The following is a 21,697-nucleotide window of genomic DNA, read 5'->3' as shown; positions in this document are numbered from 1 at the left end:
ACTATAAATAAAATGCATGTGGAAAATCTTCCAACTGAAGTTCATTTCATATTGAATATCAAAGAATTCGTCTTGGGGAGAAAGTGATAAAAAGTAGTTAATTGTGGGTTAAATTTCAGAATTTAGACCTCATCAAACATCAGAGACTTCCTGATGCAGGATATCCTTTGGAATATTAGGAAAGCTATAAAAAAAATTTTTCCACATGTGTTTTTAAGTTATTACTGACCCTAAAATGGAAAATTTGTAAGATCAAAGGGTCAGTATTTTATTTTATTTCTGGTGATGTGTGATAACAGCCACTAGCTTTCACAAGCATCACTGGGAAGCATGTTGACATATGTAAAAGTGCAGCCATAAAATCTAGACTTCAGATTAATCTGGGAATCTATTTTTTGAAACTATATTTAAGTGTTATGCACACCACTTTGCTAAGAAGAATATTTTAGAGAAATGCAAGCAGGTGACCTGTAACTACCTCACTGTCACTAAAATTTTTTTTAATTGTTTAAAAGCAAATTGTGTATTTGGTGATTGTTAAAACTTTTAGGTTGTTTCTTTGCTTTCTAAGCCATTCACTTGAAAATCACTCAGTAAACTATGCAGGTATATGGACCTGTGAGTTTTCTCCCTGACTACTTGTTTCAATCTCTGATTCAGATCTAAAGTCACTTTATTTTAAATCACTAAATGCATGGTATTTCACTTGGTTTTCTTATAAAGTGATTACCTTTGTTGTATTAAGCAGAGAAAGATTATTCAGAAAACAACTGCTTTTGCAAGTTAATTTGCTAATAAATGTTTAAAAATTATTTTAACAGTGTAGCCCTATAGCCATTCTTTTAAATTCTCTGTAATTCCTGGGGAAATTCTAAGAAAAATAACTTCTGTCTTAGCCTGTTTGGGCTGCTATAACAAAATGCCACAGACCGCGTGGCTTATAAATGGAAACATTTCTATTGAAGGCAGCAAAGTCCAAGATCGAGGCACCAGCGTGGTTGTGTTCTGGCGAGGGCATAATATCAGCTTCATAGCCAGTGCCTTCTCATGTTCTCATGTGATGGAAGGGGTGAGGGATCTCTCTGGGGCCTCTTATAAAGACACTAATCACATTCATGAGGGCTCCGCACTCATGACAGTCACCTGCCAAAGGCTCTGTCTCCTCATGCCATCACGTTTGGGCTTAGGATTTCCACATATAAATTTTGAGGGGACACAAACATTGAGACCCTAGAATTCTCCAAGTATAGATAGATAGTCCTAAAATCACCCCCCCCCAATAGTAAATAATAATACAATAAAATCACAGAAAAATACAAGGCCCAGTTTTTTCAGGTTTTAAAACTGCATATTTTAAAAATGCATTCTAATAAAGTCATTTGAACAAAAAGAATGGCACTCTGATTAAACTGCATTTTACAGCCTGCAGGACACCTTGGACCAGCTTGGCTTTTACTCTAGATTTCACTGTTCCCCGCAGCTTCTGCCTTCACCAACATGCAAGTTCTTTTCCTTCTCTGCCAGCCAGACAGGCAGGTAGGAGAGGCAGGTGCGGATGTCGTTGTCAGTAGTTCTTGAATATGAAAAGGGACCAGGGCAGTCACTGAAACTTAAACCTCTATGCATCTTTCAAATTAAAACAGCTAAAAAGTAAAATAAGGCAATGCTTGTAGAACCTACAGTGCATGCTGGTGGTGCGTGCCACATTACAATTTGCCTGCTTGCTTCTGTTGTTTCTTTTGAAGACAGTGGATTCTTCTCTTGCATTTCTGTCTTTGATTTTGACTTATCAAATTTCTCAATCTCAGCCATATCGGGTTTGTCAGACATGATTGCAGAGGAAGCAGAGCGAGGTGCGAGAACAACTGAGTCCAATCTGCACAGTGGCAGTCGCGGAGTAGGCCCAGTTATTCTTAAGTTGAGATCTATCAATCTTGTAATAACAGACAATTTAAGTCTTATTCAGAATCTTACAGAGGAGATAATGTATAAGCAAAATGAATGTAATATAACCCAGTACCAAAATCAAGCAGGGAGGCACAAAAAAAAGAAAGTTGAAGGCCACTATCATGCATAAAGAGAAATATAAAAATTCCAAACCATTAAGTACCTAAACATAGTTTAATACATCATGATAAATGTTTTTTTCTTTTTTTGGTATGGGAATATATGGTTTATTTAACATTAGAAAACATAAGTGCTATGCACCATCATAACAGATTAAATACATATCATCAAACACAGAAAAGGCAACCAAAATAATCACTCATGTTAAAAACTGTTAACCAAACAGTAGTGGAAAGGAACTTCTTAACTTGGTAAAAGGGTATTTATCAAAAACAAGCCAGGAAAATGGTAACATATAAGTATTCATGACAGGACAAGTATGAGGGAAGAATAAACTCTACAATAATGGCTCTAAAAAACAAATGGTTTGTTCACATATAAAAAGAATGGATGCCTACTCTCACCATACAAATATATGAAAGGCAAAACTGACTTTTGGAAAAATATGTAAGGAATAACTATGACTTCAGGGTAGGAAATGGTTTTCAGGATACAGGTAAGCTATATAAAAAGTTTTATATATTTGTTCACATTAAAGAACTGCTTATCAAAGTATACCAAAAAGGAAGTGAAAAGACAAAATAGAAGGACATCTTTCCACAACATGCCAACAAATGAATCATCTGGAAAATTTAAATAATTTATACAAATAAGTTTTTAATAGGCAACCTAGTAGAAGTGGTCTGAATACATGGCTACTTATTTCACAGAAGAAATACATTTTCTCCAAAACATTAAAAGATAGTTAACTTCACTATTAGTTAAAAAATGCAAATTAGACTGGAGGTATGATTTTACAAGTACAGGTGAGCAAAAATTAAGATGGGTGACACTTGAGTTTTGGAACGTGTGGAACAACTGGCATTCATCCTCTACTAATGGGAGTATAAATTGATACAGATCAATGATGTCAGATTATTCATGTGCATGTCATAAAACAGAAGTGCCACTCCTACATATGTATGCTAGATAAACGCATATGAGCACCAAGAGATACGTATACGGATATTCCTAGCAGCAAATATTTGAAAGTAGTCTGTCCATTACTAAAACAATGGATAAATTTTGGAATATTAACACAGAAGAACATCAGTGAAAATTAATGAAGCAAAGCTATATGCAAAACATGAATTTTAAAACGAATGAGTTTTTTAAAATCACAGGGAGCTATGTATAGCATGATACCATATTGTTTTTGCATAATTAAGTTTATACTAAATGATACATGTTAAAATGTTAAAAACAGCAAGTGAGTGAATGAGAAGGTGTTCTAGTTATCCATTGAGATGTAACAACTCACCCCACAATCCAGTGGCTTGACACAATTGATTAATATCTGTCTTGGTTTCATGTTTGGGCTTAGCTGAGCAGTTCTTACTTGGCATCTCTAATGCGACTAAACAGTAACTGGGACCAAAGACTCAACTAGGCTTGGTGTCCAGGATCTCTGGCAGTTGACGACAGCTGGCTAGGAGCTCAGTTGGGTTTCTTCTCCGTGTGGCTTAGGATCTTTTACAGAAGGGTGGCTGGTTTCTGAAGGAGTCACTCAAGAATGAGCATTCTAAGAGACTACATATAAGTTGCAAATCTCATAACTCAGCTTTGGAAGTCATACAACATTAATAATGTATTTTATTGGTCAGAAATGATTCACAGATTTTGCCCATATTCAGGGGCAAAGATGATACAAGGGTGTGACTACCTGGGGGCACGGTTCACTGGGGAACCATCTTTGGAGACTAGTAACCACATAAACACGAAAGTGGAGACAGTGATTATCTCTGGGTGTGAGGCAAAGAGATGATTTGGGGAGGAGCACAGAGTTCCTCAGTTTGCTTGATGCTTGAAGGGCTTTCACTTGACGGGAAGAGGCTGCCCAGGCCAACAGAGTGATGAAGACCAATGTGTGTATCAGTAAAAATAAGAACTAGATTATTTGGCCCAACTCTGTACAAGGTGACTTGATGAAGAATAAAACAGATCTTAATGCCTGATCATCCTGGATAAAGTGAACATCAAGTTTAAGATGGAATGACCTCAGAAGTTGTACCAAAGGGCCATCCCAAGGTCAACATTGTGCAGGCCACTGTTGAACTTAAACGTGTCTCATTAACAAAACTGTTGACACCTCCCTCTCTTGTCTGCACTTTCCCTTCCCATTCATCTCCCTAGCTCACCAGAGGAAGAGACTATTGGTTTCTATCCCAAGAAAAGGAAAGACAGTAAACCAAATATATGTACCATAAGAGAACTAGGTAGAGAAATAACAACCATTAAGTTGTCAACAGATTTTTTTTTTTTTGCCAAAATTCTCTTATTAGAATTGTTTGAGAGAAAATTTACATTAAAACCATTAAATATTCAACAGATTTTTTTTTTTTGCCAAAATTCTCTTATTAGAATTGTTTGAGAGAAAATTTACATTGTCATAGTTTTTTAATAGGCTATTTTCAAAGCAACCTTCAGGAAAATATGCTTTAACTCTTATAATGTGGTTGATATGCCTGACATAATGTATTTATAGTATGCAAAGTAATTAAGTCATTTTAAATGTCCATTTATCTTTTTAGGTGGTTTTGGCTATTACCTCATTGGCCGTTGCATTATCATACAGGTACTTTCTCATGAAGAGATCTGTGAAATGAATAGGCTGTTTTTCTAGACTGTCCCTCCATTGGACTTGTCAGATGTTTCTTCATGATTAGGTTTATGCTATGCTTTTTAAGGGGAAAAAACAATAATATTGTATTCTCCTCAGTTAGTCATATTAGTACACTAGAAGGCTTGTGATGTTGACTTGTCCCATTGCTGCTAATTTTAGCTTTGCTCTCTTGGTTTAGATGGTATGTGCCTGGTTTCCCACTGTACAGTCAATATTTTTCTCTTTGTAATCATTAGTATCTTAAGAGGAAATCCTCTATGAATGTACACATATATAGTTTTACTAGTGGGGGAAAGGGACAGTCCCCCTTCCTTCTGGTTCTTTTGGCTGGTTGAGTAATCAAATCAACATGAGACAGATTGACAAAAGAAAATCAAATTTCATTCCATGAACATGAAACCTCTCATGCATGAGAAAGTCAAAGACCCCACATACATATGAGAGGTTCAGAAACAGAAAGGGCAGATGAGGTAAGATGCCTTGGGGCCTCAGATTGGAGTGAGGTCATTGCAGGAAGAGAAGTTCAGTGATCAGTAGTTTGCCCTGCCCTGTAGATAGGTCAAGAAAGATTACACCTGATAATATTTTATTATGGGCAAGGCCCCTAATTTAAATTCTTCTATGTAGTTAAGTGAGGGGTGGGTTATCTCCACAGCATCTTGGTTGCCTTTAGCTCAAAATGACTGGTCATGAATCTCTACACTAGTAAAACTCTCCTCCACTAGTTATAACATCTCTTGATGACCCTTGCTCTAATCAATTATCATTATAATGGTTTTCAAATGGAGATTTTATAATGCCATCATTTCTTTTTATACTTATTAATTGGCTTTCTACTTTCAGGGAGAGTTTTGTCTTCTCTCTTTTGGTTTCTTATTTTCAATGCACTGGTATCTGGTATCATTATTTCGATGTTGAAATAGCCCCAGACTTGGCCCCTGAGAGCTCCTTCAAGCTGCTTTCTGTCACAACAGGCTTGCAATTGTCTCAAAGGTTTGCAATTCAAGTATAGCCACTTCTGCCTGTGTAGCCAATTTTGGTTTCTTGACTCAATGACTTGGTGGTTGTGGGGAAGGATGGTGAGGTCAAAAACATTTGAGGGAATTTTTTTTCTGCTGGATCTTGTATTTCCTCCTCTTGCTGCTTTCCTCCTTGACACATGCTTTCCCCATGTCTGTCTTTCTGTTAATCTTCCCCTGAAGCATTACCCTCTCACTGATGCCTCCTCTTATTCTGCATGAACTTTTTGAAAAGATTGTAGTAAACTATAACAAATTTTGCCATTTAAACCATTTTAAGTGTACAATTTAGTGTCATTGACTACATTCACAATGTAGTATAACTGTCACCAAAATATTTCCAGAACTTTTTCATCATCTCAAACATTCTGTCCCATTAAGCAGTAAATACCCATTTCCCCCTCCCCCAGCCCCTAGGAACCTGTATTCTTTCTGTCTCCATTAATTTGACTACAGGTAGTTCATGTAAGTAGAATCATGCAGTCTTTTTACTTTTGTGTCTGGTTTATTTTACTTAGCATAATGTCTTCACCTATCTTGTAACATGTATCAGAATTCCCTTCTTTCTTAAGGCTGAATGATATTGCATTGTATGTATAGACCACATTTTGTTTATCCATTCATCTATCAGTGGACATTTGGGTTGCTGCATTCTTTAACTATTGTGAATAATGTAATGAGTGCTGCTGTACAAGTATCCTTTTGGCTCCCTGCTTTTAATTACTGTCTTTATAGTTTTGCCTTTTATGGAATATCATATAAATATAAGCATACAGTATGTAGTGAGATATGTGTCTTTGAATCTGGCTTCTTTATCTTAGCATAGTGCATGTTTTATACACCCACGTTGTTGTGTGTATAAATATTTTTTACTTTTTTTACTGCTGAGTAGTATTCCATTATATGAATATACCACTGTTTTTCTATCTATTCTCCATTTGAGCAACATTTGGGTTATTTCTAATTTGGAACGGTTATGAATAAAGCTGCTAAAAACATTTGCACACATGGTTTTGTATGAACATAAGCTTTCATTTCTTTGGGGTAAATACCTAAGAATGGGGTTGCATAGTCATATGAGAAGTGGATATTTAACTGTAAGTCACTGCCCAAAGGCTCTCCACAGTGGCAACACAAGGTTTCCAGTTCCAATGTGGGGTTCTCCATGTCCTAACCAACACTCGTTATGTCCATATTTTAATAGCCATCCTAACGATGTGAAGTGGTATCTCATTATGGTTATGATTTTCATTTCCCTAATGACTAATGATGTTGAGCATCTTTTTATGTACTTATTGTCCATTTATATATTATTTGAAGAGATGTTTATTTAGATCTTTTGCCCACTTTTGAATTAAGATTGTTTTGAGTTATAGGAATTGTTTATATATCCTACATATACTTTTAAGCACTTATTCGATTTAATTCTCTTATATACCAGTACACTTTTGCCTATTTTTACACTTTGTCTTTTTAGTGGTGATTTTATATCAATTTTAGGAACACCACTGTCTCCTCTCTTTTCTCTCCCACATCTTTTATTGGTTTTTATAAAGGATACAACGGGGGTTTTAAATCTACCACCATCACTACTTCTCCTATAAGAATTACCTGAAGAAACATTGTTGTTAGCTACTCGAATAACAACATATTACTCGTACACCGTTTTTATTTCTCTTTATTTAAAAAACATTCTTTAATACTTATTGTGTGCTGTAGCTAAGCAATTTGACAGTGCTTAAAACAGAGTACACCCTTGTCGTGCTGGTGGCAAAGGTCTAAAATCTGCCAGTTCTACTGCATGGGTGCTGTGTCCACTGTGAACTTGTACACATAAAGTGGATGGTCATTTTTGAAAACGAATAAACTACATTAGAAAGAGAAAGTGGGAGAATAATAACTTTATAAATTGGATTCTGTAAGCTTAGAATATAAATGTGAAGAGTCTGTCTAGAAAATAAAGGAAAGGACAAAGAATTAAAATGCGAGATTATCAGAGATATGAAAGCCAGATATCAAGAATAAAAGTTTAATATGTTGCTAATGAAGATTGCCAAAAAAAAGAGAGAGAACAAAGTCTTAATATTTTTTGTGTGTCCCAGATAAAAATAATGAAAAAAAAATTATTGCTAGATACAGGAAACAAAGAAATACTTAAAGATACAGGAAACAAGAGGAAAAAAGATTTATAAAAATCAGTGTAGAGAAATGAACAAAAAAAGGCTACCTGCAAGAGAAAAATCAGATTGGCTTCAGACTTCTCCAGAAAGCTAAGAGGACTGTGGCATAACTGACAGGGCACAGATAAAAACTAGATGGTGACAGTGTGAAAAAGGAATGGACATAGGAAGACCGAAAACGAAAATTAAGAAAGCAGTTGTATAGACATGGCCAATAAAGAAACAAGTTAAGCGTAAATTTAATTAAAGATAAACGTAAATTATAAAACTTAAGGAAATCGCCGAAATTCATAGTTGAGAGGGAAAATGTAATAGGAAAGTATTAAAATTAGATACTAGTAGTCATGGCCAATTAGCTCATATTATTAAAATCCCAAATGGAACAAAGTAAAATAAATTTGCATTGGATTTAACGTATAAATGAAGTCAAAAGATAAGATAATTCTTAATTTTTATAATCCAAAAAATAGAGCATAAAAATATCTTTAAAAATGTAATATAATTACTGGAACTATTTTAAAAGAATAGATATACTTCATAGCTGAAAAACATTATATTCAAAGATGAGGATCTTTTCCACGTTTTGAATTTTGAGCTTTTCAGCCATTTCTCATAACTTCTACTCAGTTTAAACTGTGGTCTTCTCTCAGAGATTACTACAATAGCCTTCTAACTAGTCTCAGCCTCTCTGCTTCTTCCTTTGACCCTATGTAGTTTGTTCTCAGCACAGCAGTTGGAGTGACCATTTAAAAATGCAAGTCAGAGCAAGTCTCTCCACTTCTCAGATTATTATTCTCCTTCAGAGTAAAATCCAGTGACGAAGACTAATAAGAGCCTACACATTCTAGTCCTCTTACCTCGATCTACTTTCTCTCTCTCTTTTTTCTGCTGTAGCAATAATATTCTTGTTCCTTGAACAGGCCAGGCATGCTCCTACCTCAGGGCATCAGATTTTCAGTCATCCAGAAAGCTTTCCCCTAGATATTTAACTTGGCTCACTCCACATCTTCTGCAGATCCTTCTTCAAATGCCACTGTTGCGGGATTCTCCAACGGAGAGACAGGACACTGAGGCTATAAGCAGGAAGCAGTGTTTATTGATGCTAGCACCAGCTCAGCGGATTCTTATCCAAAGGCTGAGCCCAGGTTGTAACATGGTGAGCAGTTTTATATCATCTGTACTTCCGCATTCCTACACAGCTATAGATATTCCATATAAGGAAGGAGAACATAAGGAGAACATTGATTGGCTGCCAGACTATAAGGAAACAGGCTCAATTGTTTAAGCAGGTTTTTGGACTGCAGCGTCAGTTGGAGAGTCCTGGGAAGGCAGGGTGCAGTCAGGAACTAACTCATTTGAGTAGGAAATGGTCAGGCAGCATCAGCCTGTCACACCACCTTCTTAGTCAAATGCTTCTTAACCATTTTGTGTAAAATTGCAACAGTCCTCCCCAACCTCCACCGGAGAGCCTGTTGCCCTTTCTTGTTCTTGTCAGCAAATCATCATGATCTAAAAACATACCATTTATTGTTCTTGTTTATTACCTTTCTTCTCCCCTCTCCCAGAAGAATTTAAGCCACATTGATGCATGGCAAATTTCCTCAAGTGAGGGGGAGACCAAGCCCTGCACCGAGAGAAGAAGAGGGTCCTTTGGTGGAGAGTGCAGAAAGAATTCGACACGCCAAAGTTAATGTCAAAAGGAAAGTTTATTGGAAAAGGGGTAACATCCCACAGACAAGAGTGTGGTCTCCTCTCAGAGGCTGAGAGTAGAGAGGAACAGTGCGAGAAACAGAGTAAAGGCACTGAAAGGGCCAAAGAGAGACGTGGAAAGAGCGAGTAGGGGCCGAGGGTTCAGAAAGAGTGAGTAGGGGCCGAGTGTTCAGGGAACTCAGTTTATATGTCATTTTTTACTTCCTGTGAGTTATTGTTTAAAAGACTTTAACCCATTTCCTTTGATATGAGCATACAGTGAGGAAACAGAAGAGTATGTAGTGTGAAAAGGTAAGAATATATATAGAGTGGAAGACCTGCTGGCAGTTCCTAGCCTTCAAGCCATATATTCCCTATGGTTTTAGCCATAGTGGAAGACTCTTGGTTCCTGTTTCCCCTTCACAGGTGTGGTGAATGGGTTGTTAGTATTCCAGCAGAAATCTTTCTTTGTTCTGAAGGTGTCCTCCTGGCCTGGCTGCAGGGCTAATCAGCACATTGCAGTCTCTGAATGTGGCTTGATTAACATTTTTAATTATCTTGCCTCCTCCCTACATTAGCATGAATGCAGATGTTTTGACAATTTTGTTTACTAGTATATTTCTAGCATCTAGAAGGATGCCAAGTGCAAAATAGGAGTTGAATATGCATTTTTGTTGAATGAATTGTGAAAAGGGGGCTACACAGCAGACCTGACAGGTTCAGAGGGCTACATGGCAAGTCTGACAAGCTCAGTCACTGAAAGTAACCATACAGAATGGTCTGATGACAAATTCCTAACTGGGAGGGTCATGGTGGATAGTCAAGTCCCAGGCCTAGTTCTTTTTTAGTAAAGGTCAACTTTTACCTTGAGTGAGCTCTGTCCATTGTTCTTATGCATCTAGGATGACATACCTTTGAAAGGTCAATAATTTTCTTTTCCAGACCCCTTGGAGGCACAACCACTGGCACCATATCAGGAGACCAAGAAACTCCTCACTGTTATCTTGTTGCTTGAATACCATCTCTGTATACATATGCTAAATGTTAACTGTCCTGTACCCACCAATGTAAGAAAAGATGTCTCTCTCCATTTTGCTTTTTTATCCAATTCTAAAGATTTCCCCGCTTTGCTTTCCCCACCTCCTTAATCTACTAGCAGATTTCATGTAACCTTCCTGACGTTTTCTTCTCTGATTCTAGATGTGTAAAAGGAACCGCAAAATGGTCATTCTCCAGAGCATTTTCTCAGTCTGTTAAGATCTTCCTTTCAGGTATATCCTGTTTTTTGGCTCAAATAAACTTATAAAATTTTTCTATAGGTTTGGACATTCTGCTACAGAATGAATAGTAGACTCTTACACAGCAGTGAAAATGAACTTTGCATGTATCAAGATAGATGAATCTAAAGGTTCATGTTGAGCATATTAATCACAGAAGAACATACAGCAGATTGTTTATATAAAGATCACAGCCTTGCAAGAGTAAACACTTATTGTTTAGGGACACATACACATGAAGTACCCATCAAGCTAAGCAAAGGAATATTTAACACAATTCAGAAAATGAATGGGGAGCATCATGGACAAGGCTTCCAAAATTCTGGTCAAGTTCTTTTTTTGTAAGTAGAGTGTTGGGTATGTGGGTGTTCGTTTTATAATTCTTAATCTGTACCTATGCATACATTATATTATATGATACACATTAAAATAATTAAAAATAATCATAAGCTGGTGGGAGCTAGTTATGCACTGATCCTCTTAAAGGTGTCCTAACTTCAGGTTTTGTCTTTTCAAATCATTTTGCCTACCCAACAAAACAAGTTCGCAGGCCGATTTGGCCAGCCAGCACTTGGAAGCCAGCGCCGTGCATACGCCCTCGCAGGGCGGCCTCCAAGCGCACAGCAGGCGCCGGAGCCCGCGCGCTCCCGCGGGAGTGTTCACCTCACGGAAGTGGCCGCGCCGCGGCGCCCTCTGGGAAGTGCAGTCTGCGCAGGCCCTGGGCATGCCGGGAGTCGTAGTTTTCTTGGGGTTTGTTGGGTTGCTGGGACTGCTCGCTTGCTGCCTTTTTGGGGCTGGTGGCGCGGACGGTCCCAGCTTCGTTAGGGTGGCCTTCCTGGGACTGAGGAGCTCCCCTGCCTCTTCAGGGCGGCGGGCGGTGCCAGCGCCTATCTTCGTGTGAGTGGGGTGTGTGCGGGGTTGGCGGGGCTGGGCGTGGGCGCCAGGGAGACGCCGCGAGCCGGGGTCCCGAGGCCTGTCCGCACGGCCTAAGCGGCAGTGCTCTGTGGCGGGCGTGCTGGGCGTGCCCGGGAGTGCTGTGGGTGGGGGTATTTTGTGGCTGATTTTTCTGAGCCTTATCGGGGGAACAAATAATAAACACAATAGCTAATACGTAAGGAGAACTTTGTGTGCCAGGCACTAGTCTAGATGAATTAACTCCATCTTTTAATAACACGTAGGTTGGCTGCACACTGTCCCCATTTTACAGGTAAAGAAACTGAGGCACAGAGTGGCCAGGTACCTTGCCACGTTTAACTGAGATGTTGGAGCAGTATCCCCTTCCTGCCTCTGATTCTTAACCATTCTTGATTCTTTAGACAAGTCACCAAGCACCCAAGTTCTCACGCTTTCACATCCGTAAAATGAGGTAGCAATACTTATTTTCTAAGAATTGTTGTGAGGATTAAAAATAATACATGAAAAGCACTCAAGATTCCTGGTGGGGTGAAAGTGTGCATCATAGAGTATCTATGATCACTTAACCGCTGCTGCCTTCGTGCTGGCTGAGGTGCGCCAGCCCCAGGTTACACTCGATACTCAGCCTGTTGAGCTCTCACTCCATTTGCCGTACCCCATAAGCCCCCTGCAAACTAGGCAGCCAGTGCAGCAGCTAGGGCCAAGGCTCTTCTCTGGACACTCGTCTGGCTGCTCCAGGCACCTCCTTTCTTGCTCTGCCAATTGGGGTTTGTGTGTGAGAGGCTGAGGGCCGTTTCCAGCTTTGGATGCTGTAAGAGGAGGCAACTGTGGAATTTGTGTTTAGGGGAAAACGAGCAGCAGTCTGGCGTGCATCTCGTTTGAGAGGGAGTGTCTTCACCATGCTACCTTGGGTGAGGTATGCTAAGGTAGATGCAGAGAGATAGACACAGGATAAGACAGCAGGTTAGAGTTTACTCACAGTTCCCTGGGAAGAACACAGCACTCCAGGGAGGCCACTCAGGGGAAGCACCTGGTGGGTCATGAGGCTGAGAGAGAGGGGAAATGTGGGTAAGCACCTTTATTGTGGTTTCTTCAGGAAGGAAAAAGGATAGGCAAGGAAGGCAAGGTTGGGATTGCCTGGCTGTGTTTGAACGGGCAGCCTGGGCAATCCATGTTCTCTGTAACTGTTAGAGTGTATAGATTAAAGCCACCTGAAGACTCCAGATATCTGTGCGTGAGTCACAATTTGGTAATAGACCCTCAGTGGATGTTAAAGCATCAATTTACAGAAATCAGAAGTATGGTTAATGCAGAGAGGAGGAGATTGACATTATTTTAGAGCTTCATTGGCTTGGTAAGCACACCTTTTTACTTGGTTTGCATTTATGTGGAGTGGCTTTGCTGGGACCCGATGGTCATTTCGGGTGGTTGTAACTTCCTCTCTCTAAGCCACCTTTGACGCCAGAGTTCCTCGTGACACCCTTTTCCTCTGCAGATTGACGTTAGCAGTGCTCTGCTCTCCTTTGGCTGGAAAACTAAGAAGGAAAGAATGGCTGTGGATTTGCTGCCTGCTCAGGTGACAGTAAGTTAAGTTTGTCTTTTTCATGACTTGCCTTCTGGGTTCAGGTTTTCTTTCCAGTGAAATCTATGGAGAATCCAGAGCCCTGTAAGTTTTCCCCGGGATGCTTGGATGGACTGAGGGGTTGCTGAGGAATGTGCACCCTCTGTCCTGAGGTCACTTTTAATTCACCCAAACTCACTTCCTGACCAAAGATCGGGTCAGCTCTGGACATATACTTCTGTCTACAATATGCACTGGGCGAGGAGTATGGGGTCCAGGCAGTCCTTGTCTTTACAGAGAATATGGTCTCACTTGGTGCAGAGACATACATGGAAGGGCCACCTTCAGCAAACATCTGTTGAGCACCAACTATGTACAGGACACTTAGCAGAGCACTGGGGACACAAAGGGGAAAGATGTTATTTGTTTCCAAGGAGTTCATGGTCATGACCTCAGGAAACGATTAAACATCCACCAAGAGGCAGAGACAAGATCCTAGCACTGAGCAGTCTCAAAAGTCAGGAGTGATATCGGTGGGCATGCAGAAGTTCAGCTTGGCTTGGTTTCTGAGGCTGGCACTGGGGTGGGTGGGGGCCGGGCCTTTCCCAGAGATCCACCCTCTTTCTTAAGAGTGCCTTGTGCAACTGAGATGTTAAACAGTCCAAGTGTCCTTGTCTTTCTGACTGATGCCTCTGTCTCCTCTGATTCATTTTCCTCTGCTACTTCAGACCCCTCCTGGGCCCTTTTTCTTGCTCTTTCTGCTCTGAGATCTATTTTCATCACTTTGACCATCACCTTTCTAAAGATCTCTCCCACATCTCTGTCCTCAGGCTTGAATGTTTCCCTTGAAGCCCACCAGTCCTTCTCAAACTCTTAGTAGACATATCCACAAGGAAGTCCCATCTTTCTCCCGACACTAGCTCCCTTTCTTTCAGCTCATTTTCTTTTCTACCGCACCCAAAACCTGTTTGTCATTGGCTACTTTTCCAAAAAGCGGTGGTAACCCCTAAGTGAAAAATGTGAACCCTGGAACTTTTTTCATGAGTTCACATCCAATCTACTGCTGTGACCTTGGGCAAGTTATGGTATCTCTTTGTGCCCTGTTCCTCACTTGTAAGTGGGGTAAATAATGTACATACTTCATTGAATGTTTACAAGAGGGCTGTTAATGTCTGCATTTCACGGATGAGGAAACTGAGGCATAGAGAAACCAATAACTTGATCAGACTGCACAGCTAGCTTTTGAACCCAGACTAGACAGTCTGTACAGTTAACCGTAAGCTCTGATAAAGTATATGTGAAGTGCTTAGAACAGTGCCTCGCCATTGCTACTGTTCGTATCAGCAACAGCAGCGTTATTTTACAACCTGCCAAATTTGGTATGTCTCTCCTTAACAGGCTGGACTTGACTTTGATACTTTCATTACAAGACGGTGGGTGTATGCAGGAAACCAAACTGCAGTGCAAAGTAGTTACTCACCTTTACCTGGGCTCCCCGATACCTGGAGGTGAGACTTCACTGTCCAAGCTTCTATACCCCCAAGCTTCAGAGACTGACTTCTTTTAAGCTAAGAGAAGCTGTGGAGGAGTGTGTTTGTAACTCAGAGCCAGTTTCTGTGTACCACTAATTCAGTGTCTAACTGGTTTGATTATTAAGTCTCTTGAAGACCCAAGGTGACCCAGTCATAGGTCTTATTACCTATTTGAGCCTGTTCAATGGCAATATCCAATCTTCTTTCCTTATTCAGGGTACTGAGAAGCAAATTTCTACAGCAAAAAATCATGATCTTTGGAAAAGCAGGATCTTTGCAGATTTTATTTTATTTTAAGGAATATTTTAAATATTTTATTTTATTTTAAGGAATATTTTAAATTCCTTATCCGATCTTTGCAGATTTTATTTTATTTTAAGGAATATTTTAAATATTCCTTATCCTAGTTGGTTTCCATGTAATATATAATTTATCTTGTGGGAAAAAGACACATGCAACATGGTATTGATTACTTAATAATCATAGTGTGTTTATTATATCTTTTTGGGGGCAGTAAATCAGTACTTATTTTTGGTATTGTTGCTGTTTTTTTAAATAAACAATTTTATTTTTTTTAAGAGCAGTTTTAGAGAAAAACTGCAAAGATAATACTATAGTTACAGTATACCCTGCACCCATTTTTCCCTATTATTAGCATCTTATATTATTATGATACATTTGTTATAGTTAATGAACCAGTATTGATACATGATTATTAACTAAAGTCTGTGCTTTATTCAGCTTTTCTTAGTTTTTATCTAATGTCCTTTTTCTGCGCCAGGATCCCATCTAAGACACCACGTTACATTTAGTCCTGCGTCTCCTCAGGCTGCTCCTCAGGCTTTCATTCTCTCATTTTGGTGACCGTAACAGTTTTGAAGAGTGTTGGTTAGGTGTTTTGTAGACTGTTCCTCTATTGTGACTTGTCTGATGGGTTTTCTTTTTTTTAATAATTTATTTTTCAGTTATAGTTGTCATATAATATATTAGTTTCAGGTGTACAACATAGTGATTAGACATCTATATAACTCACAAAGTGATCAACCCACTAAGTCTAGTTCCCCTCCAACACCAGACATAGTTATTACAATATTATTGGCTATATTCCTTATGCCATATTTTATATCTCCATGACTGTTTTGTAACTACCAATTTGTACTTCTTAATCCCTTCCCCCTTTTTCACTGACCGCTCCCAATCTCCCTCCCATCTGATAACCCTCAAAATGTTCTCTATATCTATGAGTTTGTTTCTGTTTTTTTGTTTGTTTATTTTGTTCTTTAGATTCCACTTATACATGCAGTCATATGGCATTTCCTTCTTCTATCTCTTATCTGACTTATTCCACTCAGCACAATACCCTCTATATCCATCATGAAATATCTTTTCCATCCCATTACTTTTAGTCTGTGTGTGTATTTTAATCTGAAGTGAGTCTCGTTAAGGCGGCAAATATAGGGGTCTTGTTTTCTTACTCATTCAGTCACCCTATCTTTTGACTGGAGCATCTAATTCTTTTTCATTTGAAGAACTTATTGATAGATATGTAGTTATTGCCCTTCTTTAGATTTTTGATACATATTTTTTTCTTCTTTTTAAAGAAGTCCTTCCAACATTTCCTGCAATACTGATTTGGTGATGATGAACTCCTTTAGCTTTTTCTTGTCTGGAATGCTCTTTATCTGTCCTTCAATTCTACATGATAGCTTTCCTAGGTAAAGTAATCTTGGTTGTAGTTCCTGGATTTTCATCACTTTGAATATTTCCTGCCAGTCCCTTCTGGCCTGTAAAGGTTCTGTTGAGAAATCAGCTGACAGTCTCATGGGCACTTCCATGTAGGTAACTAACTGCTTTTCTCTTGCTGCTTTTAAGATTCTCTCTTTGAATTTAACCTTTGGCATTTTAATTATGATGTGTCTTTGGTGTGGGCCTCTTTGGGATCATCTTGTTTGGGACTCCAAACTTCCTGGGGTTGTATGCGTATTTCCTTCACCAGGTTATGGAAGTTTTCTGTCATTATTTCTTCAGATAGATCTTCAATTCTTTGCTCTCTCTCTCTTCTCCTTCTGGTACTCCTATGATGTGAATGTTGGTACGCATAATGTTGTCTCAGAGGTTTCTTAAACTATCTTCATTTTTTTGGATTATTTTTTTCTTGTTGCTGTTCTTTTTTTTTTTTTTTTAATGGTGACATTGGTTGATGAAATTCAGTAAGTTTCAGGTGTACAATTCAATAGTGAGGCATATATATATTGCATTATGTGTTTACCACCCTTAGTATAGATTTCCTTCTGTCACTACGTATTTGACCCCTTTTACCCCATCTGCCTCCCCGCTCTCCACCTACCCTCTCGTAACCACTAGTCAGTTGTCCATGTCTATAAGCCTCTGCTTGTTTGTCCTATTTGTTGCTTTTAGGTTTATATCCACATATAAGTGATATCATGTGGTTTTCAACTTTTTCTGTCTGGCTTATTTCACTCAGCATGATTATCTCAAGGTCCATCCATGTTGTCGCAAATGGGAGGCCTCTTCTTATAGCTAAGTAATATTCCATTGTATATATGTACCACAGCTTCTTTATCCAGTCCTCTGTTGTAGGACACTTCAATTGCTTCCATGTTCTGGCCACTGTGAATAATGCTGCTATGAACATCAATATTCAAATATATTTTCAGATATATGTTTTCAAGTTTTGGGGGGAAATATTCAGTAGGGGGATTGAGGAACTTCCATACTGTTTTCCATAGTGGCTGTACCAATTTGCAGTCCCGCCAGCAGTGTATGAGGGTTCCTTTTTCTCCGCATCCTCTCCAACACTTGTTATTACTTGTTCTGTTGATAACAGCTATTCTAACAGATGTGAGATGGTACCTCATTGTAGTGTTGACTTGCATTTCCCTAATAGCTAATGATGCTGAGTATATTTTCATATATTTATTGGCCATTTGTATGTCGTCCTGGGAGAAGTGTCTGTTCAGATCCTCTACCCATTTTTTAACATTCACTTATTTTTGCTTTTACTTCCCTTGCCTTTGAGGTCAAATTCATAAAATCCTCTTTAAGTCCAAGGTCCATGAGTTTCATTCCTATGTTTTCTTGTATGCATTTTATTATTTCAGGTCTTACATTCAGGTCCTTAATCCATTTTGAGTTAATTTTGGTATGTGGTGATAGACAACAGTCTAGTTTCATTCTTTTGCAGGTGACTTTCCAGTTTTCCTAGCACTATGTATTGAAGAGGCTTTCCTTTCTCCACTGTATGTTTTTGGCTTTTTGTCAAAAATTATTTGCCCGTATAAACATGAGTGTATTTCTCAATTCTCGATTCTGTTCCTCTGGTCTGTGTGTCTTTTTTTTTCTGCCAATACCATGCTGTTTTGATTATAGTCGTTTTGTACTATAATGTGAAGTCAGGCAGAGTGATGCCTCCACCCTTGTTCTTTTTTCTTTGGATGGCTTTGATGATTCATGGTCTTTTGTACTTCTATACAAATCTGATGATTTTTTGTTCTACTTCTTTAAAAAATGCCTATGGGATTTTGATGGGGATTGCATTAAATCTGGATAATGCTTTAGGTAATAAGGTCATTTTAACTATGTTGATTCTTCCCATCCGAAAACACGGAATATCTTTCCATTTCTTTGTATCTTCTTCAGTTTCTTAAAATAGCGTCTTACAATTTTCACCATGTAGGTCTTTCACATAATCTTTAGATTTATTTCTAGGCATTTTATTCTTTTTGTTGCAATTGCAAAAGAAATTATTTTTTCCACTTTTTCTGATATTTCATTATTAGAATATAGGAACACTATGGATTTTTGAACATTGATTTTGTATCCAGAAACTTTATTGTATTTGCTTACAGTTTCTAGTAGTGTTCTTGTGGAGTTTTTAGGGTTTTCTATATAGAGAATCATGTCATCGGCAAATAGTGACAGTTTGACTTCTTCATTTTCAACTTGGAGGCCTTTTATATTTTTCTCTTGCCTGATTGCACTCACTAGGACCTCTTATGTTATATTGAATAAGAGTGGTGGTTGTGGACAACCTAGTCTTGTGCTTGATCTTAGAGGAAAAGTTTTTAGTTTTTTACCATTAAGTATAATGTTGGCTGAGGGTTTGTCATATATGTTAAGGTACTTTCCTTCTATACCGATTTTGTTAAGTGTTTTGATCATAAATGGATGCTGTATCTTGTCGAAGGCTTTTTCTGCATCTATTGATATGATCATATGATTCTTATTTTTTAATTTATGTGGTGTAGCACATTAATTGATTTGTATATGTTGAACTATCCCTTGTCCCCTGGGATGATGCCCACCTGATCATGGTGTCTAATCTTTTTAAAATGTTGCTGAAGTAAGTTTACTAGTATCTTATTTAGGATTTTTGCATCTGTGTTCATGAGAGATATTGCTCTGTAGTTTTCTTTTTCGTGTTATCTTTACCAGGTTTTGGTATCAGGGCCTCATAAAATGAGTTAGGAAGTATTGCTTTCTCTTCAATTTTTTTCAAGAGTTTGAGGAGAATAGGTATTAAATCTTCTTTGAATGTTTGGTAAAATTCACTGGTGAAGCCATCTGGTCCTGGACTTTTACTTTTTGGTAGGTTTTTGATGATTGTTTCAATTTCCATACTGCTCATGGGTCTATTTAGATTTTCCAGTTCTTCTTGATTCAATCTAAGAAAGTCGTATCTTTCTAAGTACTTGTCCATTTCTTCTAGATTATCAAATTTGGTGTTATATACTTTTTCATAGTATTCTTGTATGATCCTTTGTATTTCTGCAGTGTCTGTCATAATTTCTCTTCTTGCATCCATGATTTTGTTTGTGTCTTTTCTCTTTTGTCAATTTTATTAACCTTCGCGAAGAACCAGCTCTTTGTTGCATTTATTTTTTCTATTATTTTTTTTTGTTTTCAATTTCATTTAATTCTGCTCTAATTTTGATTTTTTCTTTCCTTCTGCTGACTTTAGGCTTCATTTGTTCTTCCTTTTCTAGTTTTAAAAGATGAAGCGTTGAGTTGTTTCTTTGAGCTTGTTCTTGTTTTTTGGATAGGCCTGTAATGATATGAACTTTCCTTTTGTTACTGCTTTTGCCATGTCCCAAAAGTTTTGATATGTCGTACTATCATTATCATTGGTTTCTACGTATATCTTGATCTCTCTTATTTCTTCTCTGACCCAGTTTTTCTTCAGCAGCATGTTGTTTAACCTCCATGTATTTGCGGTTCTTCCCTCTTTCTTTTTACAGTTGATCTCCAGCTTCAAAGCGTTATGAGCAGAGAATATGGTTTGTATGATTTCAACCCTCTTATATTTGTTGTGGCTATCTTGTGTCCCAGTACGTGGTCAATTCTTGAGAATGTTCCATGTGCACTAGAGAAGAATGTTCCATGTGCACTAGAGCAGCTGTTTGGGGATGGAAGGCTCTGTAAATGTCAATTATGTCCAGTTGGTCTATTGTCTCATTTAAGGATGTTACCTCCTTATGGATTTTCTGTTTGGATGATCTGTCCATATCCGACAGTGAAGTATATAGGTCTTCTACTACGATAGTATTTTGGTCTGTTTCTCCCTTTAGTTCTGTTAGTAATTGCTTTACATATTTTGGGGCTCCCTGATTGGGAGCATAGATATTAATAAGTGTTATGTCTTCCTGGTGTATGATCACCTTTATCATTATGAAGTGTCCCTCAGTATCTTTCTTTACTTTTCCTATTTTGAAGTCTATTTCACACGATATTAGTACCACTATATCACTTTAGTTCCGCTACTCCCGCTTTTCTCTGAATGGCATTTTCTTGAAATATCATTTTCCACCCTTTTTTTTGAGTCTATATTTGTCTTTGGAGCTGAGATATATCTCCTGGAGGCAGCATATGAGTTTTGTTTTTTGATCCAATCTGCAACTCTGTGCCTTTTTATTGGTGAGTTCAGTCCATTTATATTTAGGGTGATTATTGAAATATGAGATTTTCCTATAGCCATTTTATCTTTTGCTTTGTAGTAGTTCAGTATTTCCATTGCTTCCTTGTCCTTGTGTGTTTTTGTTTGTTTGTTTGTTTGTTCGTTTGGGTTTTATGGATTTTCCCTCTGGTCCTTCTTGATTTTTGTTCTATACTTCAGTTCTGAGTCTTTGGCATGTGATTACCATTGCAAATATGTAAAGGATAGTTATGTGTGTGTGTGTGTGTGTGTGTGTGTGTGTGTGTGTGTGTGTATGTGTATATGTATTAGTCTATTTTCTTCTGCATGTGTCATATCTCCATTCCCCTTTGTGAATTTGGATCTTTGAATCGTCTCTTTTTCTGTCATTATTGTTTCAGTTTGTCCCTCTGTATGCTGAACGTTCATTACTATCTTGCTATGCAAATCTCTTCTTATTGTTTAAGCTTATAATGCCCTGCTCTTAATAAGGGTTGCACTCCTCTGCTTCTATCTGCCTGCTAGTCGCCTTACTCATAGTTATATATTTTTTTGTCATTTTTCTTTAGGTGAGCTGACCCCTTTCAGTATTTCCTGTAATGTAGGCCTCATAGTGGAGAATTCCCTCAATTTTTGTATGTCTGAAAAGGTCTTAATTTCTCCTTCATATCTAAAGGAGAGCTTAGCTGGATACATTATTCTAGGCTGGTAGTTCCTTTCACTTAATAGTTTAAATATTTGATTCCATTCCTTTCTGGCTTGTAAGATTTGTGCTGAGAAGCCCGACGATAATCTAATGGGTTTTCCCTTATACGTTACCATCTTCTTCTCTCTGGCTGCCCTGAGAATTCTGTCTTTGTCGT

At 38.2% G+C, this 21,697-nt stretch overlaps 1 protein-coding gene across 1 annotated transcript in view; it reads left to right on the top strand.

Moving 5' to 3' along the window:
• Positions 1–21,697, top strand: part of ZNF879 (zinc finger protein 879) — a 44,079-nt gene that overhangs the window by 10,130 nt on the left and 12,252 nt on the right. The window contains 3 exon segments of the mRNA XM_006923255.3: positions 2–83; positions 11,720–11,791; positions 13,305–13,391. Coding sequence (XP_006923317.2) covers positions 2–83; positions 11,720–11,791; positions 13,305–13,391 — 241 coding nt within the window.

This window comes from Pteropus alecto, unplaced genomic scaffold, assembly GCF_000325575.1.
Source record: "Pteropus alecto unplaced genomic scaffold, ASM32557v1 scaffold78, whole genome shotgun sequence".
Classification (NCBI taxonomy): Eukaryota; Metazoa; Chordata; class Mammalia; order Chiroptera; family Pteropodidae; genus Pteropus; species Pteropus alecto.
Note: the sequence above shows the minus strand (reverse complement) of the source record. Positions and strands in the feature narration are given on the sequence as shown.